The 11,113-nt window shown below is 38.5% G+C and overlaps 1 protein-coding gene across 1 annotated transcript; it reads left to right on the top strand.

Moving 5' to 3' along the window:
• Positions 1-263: 263 nt before the first annotated feature.
• Positions 264-9,289, top strand: LOC104280486 (twinfilin-1-like; the record flags this gene model as incomplete). Its single annotated transcript, XM_009878152.1, has 6 exons — positions 264-417; positions 1,920-2,024; positions 6,395-6,520; positions 6,718-6,868; positions 7,283-7,404; positions 9,024-9,289. Coding segments are annotated over 6 exons (829 nt in total), but the record flags the coding sequence as incomplete, so codon positions are not given.
• Positions 9,290-11,113: the final 1,824 nt, after the last annotated feature.

The following is an 11,113-nucleotide window of genomic DNA, read 5'->3' as shown; positions in this document are numbered from 1 at the left end:
AATCAGTGTTGAAAATCCTGCAAGTGCTATGCATGTAAGGAAATACAAGGCTATTGCATTACCTTACTTTGTGTGGAGAGTAAGTCATACATGGTTGTGATACCTGCCTGTTTGTCAGGCAGGCATCAGACAGTCTTGATTTTTAAATCTATTGCCAGCTTTAAAGAAGTACATGTTAGAGTTTTCACAGAATTCCTACGGCTTTTGTGAAAACCGATGATTACTTAGAGATCCAAATTGTTGTTCATCTTTTCCTCCTTTAGCAAAGATAGAGACTACAGCGATTATATTCTGTTTGGCCTGTTAGTTCATCATTTGCACAAATCTGAACCAAAGCACCACCGCTATTGGCACAGGAAGCTAATGCTGAAGGAAGGGAGGCAGTTGGAGATTCAGGGAAGAACAGGAGATAGTCTAGTGAGTAGAAAGCTGTGGAAGAGACATGGTTTGTTGCAGTGGACACACAAGTCCATAAGGACTTGAGGCTGATAATTCTACTGCTTGCCATGATTCACCATGTTCACCATGATGTGTTACATTCATTATCAACCTGTGATGGAGGCATTGTTATCCTAATAAACACACTAACAAACTGCTCTGGAAATGCTTTGTTCTAGAGAAGTAGGTAAGTGAGTTGCAAAGAGGGTTTACTGGTAGAGGTCATGCTGGTTTCTCCTTGCCCATTCAGTCAACTAATCTTTCACTACCCCTTGCACCAAACCACCAGCAGCCTGTGTAATACACGGAATTTGTACCTAGCCCAACAACTGAGCTTCCATCTCAACTCTAAGGAAGACGCTTGCATTTGCCTGTGACAGTTGTTTCAGAATGTGCTTGGGGCACTTAAAAGATGGAGTCAATGTAACTCACTTTTTCCAAGCTTATGTTACAGCTTGATATATCTCTGAATTGTTGGTTTCACTCTTAATTATAGCTGGCATCTAATGTTGGCCTGTGTGAAAAATCAAAGCTTCTTCAAGGTATTCAAGTCTCAAACCTTGCTTAGAACCTTCATCGTCAGCATCCAGTGGATTACTCTGTCTTCATTTTGTTAGACACAAAGATGGGTTAGTTGCAACCAGCTCTTATTCTGGTGGAACCTGCGGTTATGGTTCCACTTGCTACTTCACACATCTTAACCTTGATACCCCTGGACTCTTGAAACAAGGCATAATGGAATATTGGCACTGGAAAATGTATTTGGGGAAGTCTATCTCTTTTAGAAAGGGAAATGCTAAGAAGGAGCTTTCTTCTTCTCCTCAGAACTTGAGTATAAAATCACATTCATGTGATTGCAGTAAGTCCTGCCCTTTTCTGAGTGACTACCTTAATAAGAAAAATATAGCAGTATTTGCCTCTCTTATCAACCTCTTTGGAGAGGGCCACAATTGACACTGAGTGTTAACAAGCTCTGCAATGTGTTCGTTGCTTCTGTGATATTGTATCCTCAACTATTTGCAATATCCTGTGCTTACTCCCTGTCCTAAGGTGGAATTTCTGTCTCTCATTTTTTATGTAGAAAACTACCAGTAAGCTACCAGTCTGAGCATACGAATTTTGTAAGAAAATATGTACTTTTTTATTATTACTTATCAGAATTGTGGCAGTCCTTGAGGTTTTGTTCAAGAACGCTGAATAACTTCATGCACACAGTTTTCATTAATGCTAATTTTTGAATTGGCAAGGTAATTGGGGACAGATTGTTGAAATGCTGCCCATGGTGCACTTGGGTATGAGACCAGCCCAGTGGGTCCTGCTCTACAGGAAGATTAAACTGAATTTGCAAATGCATCTACACTTGTAATCCATTCAAATAAAGTGACTATAACTGTATGGGAGGTAACTGTTCTTTTTATGCTGCCTATTACATCTTTGAAGAAAATATCAAAAAATCATCAGTATTGTTATTGTGCTTTCAGGATGATGTTTCACTGAATGGATATAAAAAATACTTGATATCACAGTCCTCCCCTGCACCTCTGACTGCAGCAGAAGAGGAACTTCGACAAATTAAGATTAATGAGGTACTTAGAATTTCTTTGAGTTTGGGTGGGAAACCGGATGCAGACTTCTAAACATATTGTTAAGTCTTTCTAGAGTAAAAAAGCAGAACAGAAAAGGGAAAATTTCAGAAAGTTTGGGTGGACAGGCTTAGGGTCTGAGCCAGTGGCGTGGCAACTGAGGAGCTTAATTGTTGCAACTTGGCCCCCCCGTGACAGCACTGGATGTGCTTCATTGTGCAGAGTGACTGAGCACTCGCATGGGTTGCCCAGAGATGTGGAGTCTCTGTCGTGGAGAACTCAGAAACTGTCCGGACAGGGACCTGGGCAGCTGGTTCTAGGTGACCCTGATGGAGCAGGGTCGTCAGAAAATACAACCTCCAGAAGTGCTTTCCAACCTCGAGCATTCTGGCATTGCCTAGCTGCCATGGTGGCAGAAATTGTATAGAAAACATAAAATAGCAACTGTTGCAGTGAATGAGTGCCAGTGCTGTTTCAGCAGCCTTATTCGTAGAGGGAACCCACTTAGCTGCCAGCACCAGTGCACTGGCTGTGTGGAACTGAGAGGAAGCGAATAAAATGCCAATAAAAATAAAATAGAAATCCAAAACAAGTAGCTACCCTTTTTAAAAAAACTGGTTTGCTTTTTGCTACAAATGCTTTATAAATAAATCTCTAACAAATGCCTTTAACCAAATAATTTGATGATTGGCAGCCAGCTAGTGACTAAAAAGTTTCAGAGGATTCTTTTCTCAGACTTTTCCTTCACTTGATCACTGTTTGTGTTCAGACATGTATTAAAAGAGGTCACGTGCTGATTATATTAGTTCTTTAGGCTTGTATTTTACAGCTGCGGTACATGTGTTTGAAATATGGTTTGTTTCTGCAGCTGGATACCAGCACACCATCGTGTTACATGCAGTTGTGTATCTTCTGCTTTCACTCCACTGTGCTTTCGCTGAAACTTTTGTTGTTTATTGACCTTTTTTTTCTTTCACCAGTGATGTCTTGTTATTTTCCATGTCTTTGATTAATCCAATGTAGAAATGCATTCCTCATCATCAAACACTGTTTTACTTGAACAGCTTTAACACAAACCAACCCACTAGTGGATATAAGACTTCCATGGCACTGATGATCGCTTCTGATTTTAGTGTTATATCTTATGCACTACATACGTTGTGTTTATCAGCTGATTCATGCAGACTAAAACTTTACCCACTATCACAAAACTTCAGCAGTGATAGCTGTGCTTTTCAGAGATACATAAACTAGATTGCTGCCATTTTGGCATTGTTTGGAGCATCTTGCAATGCATCAATTTACATTGTTTCTCTCTTCATTGTTTCCATCATTAAGAAGCCTGTAATTGGACTCAGAAAAATAAAAGCTTTTACTTTTTTTTTTGTTTTCACACAATAATAATTTAAGTGCTCCATGTGTATTTTACTTGGCCAGATCAAAGGATCACCTAGTCTGCTGTGAAGTCCTTGAGTGAACAGCAGCAGAAATCTAGGAAGGGTGTAAGAGCAGGGCAAGAAGGCCATGATAACTCCTTTCAGTTATGTTGCCTCAATGTTTACTTGCAGGGATCTTCCTTAGCAAGAGATGAGGTCTTACTATATAATTGTTCTTAACAAGTTTCTCATCTATCATCTAGTCTTGTCAGTTTTCTAAATACGCATGAAGTTTTTGCTGGCCACAGATCCTATGGCAGTGTTCTCCACAGCTTGACAAAGAAGTGTGTAAAGAATCCCTGCCTTCTATCTACTAGTTTATTCTGACATTCTGATTATGTTGGGAAGGCAGAGAAAAGTCATTAAGTAATTCTTCGGTTTCCCGTCCCCTTTGATAAAGACAATCGCATCCTGGGCTGCATCAGAAGCAGCGTGGCCAGCAGCTCCAGGGATTCTGCCCCTCAGCTCTTCTGTGGTGAGACCCCACCTGCAGTACCGTGTCCAGCTCTGCAGTCCTCAGCATGAGAAAGACGTGAACCGGTTGGATCAGGTTCCAGAGAACGGCCACCAACATGACCGGGGGCTGGAGCACCTCTCTCCTATGAGAACAGGCTGAGGGAGCTGCTTGTTCAGCCTGGAGAAGAGAGGGCTCTGGGGACACCTTATTGCAGCCTTCCAGTACTCGAAAGAAAGATGGAGACAGACTTTTTGGTAGGACTTCTAGTGAGAAGACAAGGGGTCATAGTTTTAGACTAAAAGAAGGTAGATTTAGACTAGATATAAGGAAGACATTTTTGGCAGTGAGGGTGGTGAATCACTCGAACAAGTTGCCCGGGGAGGTGGTAGAGGTTCATCCCTGGAAGCATTCAAGGTCAGGCTTGATGGGACTCTGAGCAACCTGATCTAGTTAAAGATGTCCCTGCTCACTGCAAGGGGGTTGGACAAGATGACCTCTAAAGGTCACTTCTATTCTGTGATTCTATATCCCTGGACTTCTCTTGTATTCCTTATCACTTACCTCTTCTGGGTCAGTTCTTTGTGGGTAGTTCTTTGTCCTGAAGAAAGCACTCCATACTTCTGATCCTCTTGCTTTTCTCTGCAGTTTTTCCAGTTCTGCTATGTAATTTATGAGATGGAGGGATGGGGAAGCCAGAACTACATGTGGTATTCAAGATGCAGGCATGTAACTGGGACCTACAGTGCGTAATGATGTGTTCTGTTCTCTACTGGTCTTCTAACAATTCATAACATTTCATTTCTGCACAGGGAGTGGGGTTTTTTATTTATTTCATGTTTGTTTGGGTTTTTTTTTTTGCCAAAAACTGGCCTCTGGGCTCATATTTTCAAAACTGCTCGATGTGACCTGCAAGGTCTTGCTCCTAAATGGTAGTACTAGCTCGACCCTAGCACTGTACAGGTGGAAGAGAGAGTTTGTTTGGCTGGTTTTTCCCTCCTGCATATGTTACTTTACATATATTCATAGGAAATTTCCTGTGCCATTTTATCCACCACAAAGTAGCCGTCACTAACAAATCTTATGGTATGAATTTAAATATTTTTAAAGTAACTTAAGTGTTTTTGCTTTGCTTTAGTGGTCTGCAGTGTGTTGCAGCATTTGCAGATAGATTTTGTTCATTTTCTTAAATCTGGAGTTAGACTGGATTACTCTCTTCCTTTGTCTGTCCTCACACTTCACAGCTTGTTTTTCTGTTTATTTGTTTTTTCTACTTGAATTTAAATATATTTTATAGAATATGGTATTTTACTAGGTTTTATTATTTATGTGATGTCTAATTTATGTTTATTAATTGAGCTTTAAGCAGATATATTTTGCAAATACTTTTTATGCATAAATTATCAATCTTTATAGAAAAGTAAGCTCCTCCACCTGCTTTCTTCTCTTTCCTTGTTGCTGACAAGCTGTTCTTTAGAACTTGGAGTAAATTTAGAGTTGCCCCAAGTATCTTTATTGGTTTTTTTATCTGTTTGTGTCATATTTTATTAGCATCTTTTTCAATTAAGGCTGAACATGTTCTAGTCGATATATCTAAGACCCACACTTTTCATCATGTACACTTTTCTGACTTCTGCTGCTTCGTCACTAATGTTAAATGTGCTTGTGAAATTATAAAAGGGCATAAATATATTCAGAAGTTTAGACAGTAAGTTCAGACTTGGAAAAACTAGGGGCTAGAGCTCATTTTGATAGAAACTGCGTGTTAAGATAAACAAATTCTTGAAAAATGGCTTTAAAATAACTAGTGTCTCAGATAATTTGTGACTAACATAACTGGATTATGAACAATTGTCTAGGTTGCAGTTACTGTGGATTTTTTCAATTTGTGTTTAGACCTTCTAGAAGTCAAAGATTTAGATTTTGTTTCTTTGCCTTGTTTACTTTCTTTTTGGTATAGGCTTTGGGAGGGTGTTGAAGCAGGAAGGAGGGAAGTTGCTCTGCTTTTCCTTCAGGAGGATCAGTTTGCCTCATGAGATACAAATGGCACTTCTGGGGAGTCAAGAAATTGTATGTTTTGATGTAAAATTTTTCAAGATACAACGAAGTTTATAAGAAACATTGACAGTTCAAAAGTATAACAAAGCGCATGAAAATCAAGCACTTCCCTCCTGCCTTTTTGAACCTTTATACTGGAATTTGACTTAGAGCTTCTTCACCAACTCTTGAGCCCATTTGCCCTCTGGTGATTGTGTTGCCTCTGCCAAGCTCGCTGTTCCAGGGATGTGAAACTGTTTTCAGGATAGCAAGTCAGACACAACCTGTAAATTAAAAAATGCAAATCTATTGTGTATGGGGATGATGTTTTAGCGTAGTTTATTCTTCTGTGTGTGCCCACACGCAAGGCATTGTCCGTTATTGTATGGAACCGAACGAATGCTTCCAGAGGTTTCTGTTTACATCTCAATTGGCTTGTGTTCCAGGTACAGACGGACGTTGGTGTAGATACCAAGCATCAAACATTGCAAGGAGTAGCATTCCCCATTGCTAGAGAAGCTATTCAAGCTTTGGAGAAATTGAAAAATAAGAAACTCAATTATGTACAACTGGCAAGTATAAAATACTTTAATTATTTTTTTAATGGCGAGTATAAAATAGATTACCTGCACATTAAGCACTGTGCATTGATGACGTACAGTGATAAATTACCATTCTGTTTGAGATGAATTAATTTTTTTTCCATCTTGTCATGTTCTCTGGTTTGCTTTCTCTGTATTAACTATATTCAGGTTTGCTTTGTTAACAGCAAATTGATATGAAAAATGAAACTATTATTTTGGCCAACACGCTTCACACTGAGCTTAAGGACTTGCCAAAAAGAATTCCAAAGGATGCTGCACGTTACCACTTTTTCCTGTATAAGCATGCCCATGAAGGAGACTATTTGGAGTCCATAGGTATGAGAAAATTTCCTAATGTGAATCATTGGCTTGTTTGAAGTACTTAATAATTCTGAGGCAGAGAGAAAGATGTGTCATGGAAGTAATCCGTCAGCATGAGTGTAAATTTCAGAATAATTTGATTGTGAAACTGGCTTCCAAAGAGTCTTTGTTTCGAAGGCAGCAAGCTGTGCCTTTTGATTATGAACCCCATAAATCAGTTGTCATGTGAAAACGTGAAGATAGCAGCCGTTCTCTCATCCCCTGTGTGAAATGAAACACTTGCTGAAGCAGAAAAGATCTAGAATGGTGTTTCATTTTTTCCTTTTAGACTGCATAGTTGATTTGCAGGTACTCTCTGCTTTAAGTGATTTTACGATGGAGGTTTTGATGTGGCGTAGTTACGGTTTCATTTGTGTGTTTTTTCTGCAGTTTTCATCTACTCTATGCCAGGGTATACATGTAGTATACGAGAACGAATGCTCTACTCTAGTTGCAAAAGTCCACTGTTAGAAATTGTAGAAAGACAGCTGTGGATGCAGATAATTAGAAAGGTGAGTACACTGGGTATTACTGGTATTTTCTCCATCCCCTTGTTCTCTTCTTAATATCTAACTGTAACTGCCTCTGCCACCACCTTCTCTAAACAATGAAAAGTGTTGTGTAACTATTAAAGAACAAGAAAGACTTGCTGATAAAGCTCTAGATACAAAGTTAGGTCATGGAAGCTTTTCTCTGGTTCATAATTTATTTCTACATTTTCATAGCTTTAATAAACATATCCTTGTGCGTCAAGGATGTGTTTTGAGAGTACTTTGAAAGGCTGTTTAGAACTAACATAAGTTCTTACTAAAAGGCCACATTGCTGTTGTTGAACACTAAATTCCCTTAGAGCCAAGGTTATTTAGGGATTTTCAGAATTATTTTGAGCTGCAGCTCTGGAGCTTAAAACTACTGTCTTAAGAGTCCTTGATGGGGCAAAGAGGAATTTGCAAGTAAACTGATCTTTTCACATTGTATAGATTTTACTACTATGCTACAAGTTGCTTCTTGCCTTCGAAGCAGAGACCATAGGGATGGTTCATATGTGGCCTACGGTTACATTCTTAAAAACTCGTGCTGTAAATTTAGAAAAAACTTTGAGGCTTGGTTTCTGCGTTGATTATGTCTAGCTGAGAAATAGCTGAGTTATTACTCATCATTTTTACTGAAGTGACATGAATTAAGTAGATTTTTACTACGTGGTTTTATATGTAATTATTTCTCAGAAATTTCCTCTCTAAATAAACACACCATGTGACTCCTGACGTATTTCTGGGGCATGTACGTGTAACAGCAGTACCAGGGCTGGCTGGCAGGCCGTGAAGGGCTGAGTGCTCAGCAGAGCAGGGCCGAAGCGTTTCTCTGACTTCTGAATTCCTGCAATTCAAAACAGTTTGGCTTGAGATCAGTTGTTTTCTTTCCATTCAGGTTGATACACTTAAATTTTAAAAACCAAAACAATGCCCCTCTTTGGTCATTAAACTTGCTTTAGCTTTTCCCTGGCTTGAGTACTTGCCGAGTAGCCAGCTCGTTGAATAAGCTGTTTGCACTCCTTACCTTCTGTCGCAAGAGACAACAAGAGGTATGCACCTTGCTTTTACAGTTAGTGTCTAAAGCACGTTTTAGTGAAAGTTTTTAATTCTTAAAGTATGGAGATTATGTTAGGACAATTTTTAATATAGAACAGAGAAAAAAGAAAGGAAATTGTAGGAAATTCTGAAAGATCCGCATGCTGCTTGCTTGTCTTCTGTTAAGGAAGTTACTTACAGATGAGTAAATAAGCCCTTGTTTCCACATGGAGCGTGTATGGCTAGTTTGCATTGACATGTACACAGGGCTAAAGCTTGGGACAGAGGAAGTTTCTTTGCATATGTACTGTGTAGTTGAGCTTATATTTCAGGAGAAATAATAATGTCAAATCACCCTAAGTACTGGTAAGAGTATAGTGGGTTCTCAGAAAAGCTATCCAAGATTGCTCAGGGCATTCAGCACAAGTCAAGAGAACATTTCATGCTAGACTGAATATTATTGCACATGTGGTTTTAATACAGTATTTAGAGCATCAGCAGAATTTCAAAATGCTTTTCAGTATGTCCTTAAGATGAACGTTATAAAATGTTTTTTGCCCCAGATTGAAATAGACAACGGCGATGAGTTAACTGCTGACTTCCTTTATGAAGAGGTTCATCCAAAACAGCATGCTCACAAACAAAGTTTTGCTAAACCAAAAGGTCCTGCGGGGAAGAGGGGAATCCGAAGACTCATCAGAGGTCCGGCAGAGACTGAAACGCCCAGTGATTAGAAGCTGTTTGTTTGCATTTGTTATAAAGCATTACAGTGAGAAATGCATTTCTGGCTTTTGGTAATGAACTGAAATCATTCCATTCATAGATGCTAGGGAAGAAAAAAAGGCTTTTTACTCTTGTCTCTTTTGACATCGACACTTTTTTATATTGTTACATGATTATATTTGTTGACCATGTTTTATGACGTGTGGAAGAGCTAATTGTAAAGGTAGAAGAGGAAAACTAAGCTAGTCCCCCTTCATTTTAAATTGGAATCTATTATTTAATAGCTGTACATGTGATCATAAACTTTGCAGGCATGACTATTCAGTCCATGCAGTCTGTGGGTTTGTCGCAGCTGTGTGCCTACATAACAAACCTATATTCTTAGGAGTAGCCTATTGAAACATGTAACAGTTTCCATGTGAAGAGAAAGAGAAGAGTTGCAGGACTATATAGTGTTGTCCCAGATTAATTTTCATTTTTCCTTGTAGCTCTTATGGACAGTAGTACAATAGATGTTTTTTCTTTCCTGGTTTTGACATGATGCATTGTTGGGTTTTGTCCTTGTTTTGTTTGGTTTTGTTTGTTCGGTTTTTTGTAATAGAAAAAATAAAACTAAAATCAGTTATCCATCAATTAATGCAAGTGTTCGGGAATAGCTGGATATTTTCCCACGCAACAGCGTGGTCATTTCAAATTTATAAGTAATTGCGTGGAATTGACTTTTGAAGAAATCTGACATAAAACCACTACGGCTTTTCCAGACTTCTGTACACTACTTGTAAGCCTTACATATTAAATACTGAATGACCAAGTTAAAGGCGATTAAAAGTGCATGAATTAGTATACTCAGTAGATTATGGAGCTGCTTTCAAAAGCAATATGTTAAAGTTTCTAATAAATAATTGATTATATATGCACTTGGATCTAAAACTGTAAGCTCAGTAAAAACTGAAATAGACTCGTTTCATAATGGTGAGTTATTTTTGAGATCCTAGTGTGTTACAGTATCAACTGCAATTTTAACTTTCAAGGTATTCTGAACGTGACTTTTCCTGAATGTTTGAACTTTAATAGTAACTTAAATCTGTAACAAAATCCAGCAAGTCTTGAATAACTGCTGGCAGCACCTGGTTAGGATTTTGACTTTTTTTTTTCCTCCTCCAAAATACTGAAATTAGCCAAAATAGTCTAAATTTGATTGAACCATGAATAATGTTTGATACAAAGAAGAAAAGTAGATTAATAAGTGGATTAAAGAAGAATTAGATGTGGGAATCAAAGTATTGGATGACCTTAAATATTTAAAATCATGTAATGAGGTAAATACTAGTGGAGAGATTGTATTCCTCAGTGGGCACTTGTGTTTTTGGTTTTTTTTTTCCTGTATGTGAGCTTTGTGGCTTTGGAATTTTTATTTTCTTTTAAAGCTACGTGGGAGTTGCAAGTCTTGGTTCACTGCATATGATCGTAGGTTCTGGGTGTACATACTTTGTAGCTGAATCACGTGTCCATCTGGTGGAAGATAGATTTTAACCCAGTTTTGTATAATGCTTTGATGCTACTAGTTCCTGATTAAATTTATCTTATGTATCATTTGGGAGATACTAGCTTGTTAATGACATCTGAGATTGCACTATGTAATGTGAAGATTGCAATAGTTGTTGGTTTTACTGTGGTTTTTTGCTATGCAGTAGAAATTTGACACCTCATCTTTTTTTCATTTAGTCTTATACACTACATCCATCCACTGCAATAGCTCTTGATCCTCAGTTAATCTGCTTGCCCTTAGCTACTGCATCCTTTTTCTGCCTCTTGCCTTCTTCCCTCTAGGGCAAGGAGCTGGGCTTTGAAGTTTTTCTTCTCTGTGCTACATGGCAGGCAAGTGTCATTGTATTTTAAACATGGTTAATGTGCGTGCAGCTCATTGTAC

This window comes from Apaloderma vittatum, unplaced genomic scaffold, assembly GCF_000703405.1.
Source record: "Apaloderma vittatum isolate BGI_N311 unplaced genomic scaffold, ASM70340v1 scaffold20521, whole genome shotgun sequence".
Taxonomy (NCBI): Eukaryota; Metazoa; Chordata; class Aves; order Trogoniformes; family Trogonidae; genus Apaloderma; species Apaloderma vittatum.
This window is presented reverse-complemented; position numbering and strand designations above follow the sequence as displayed.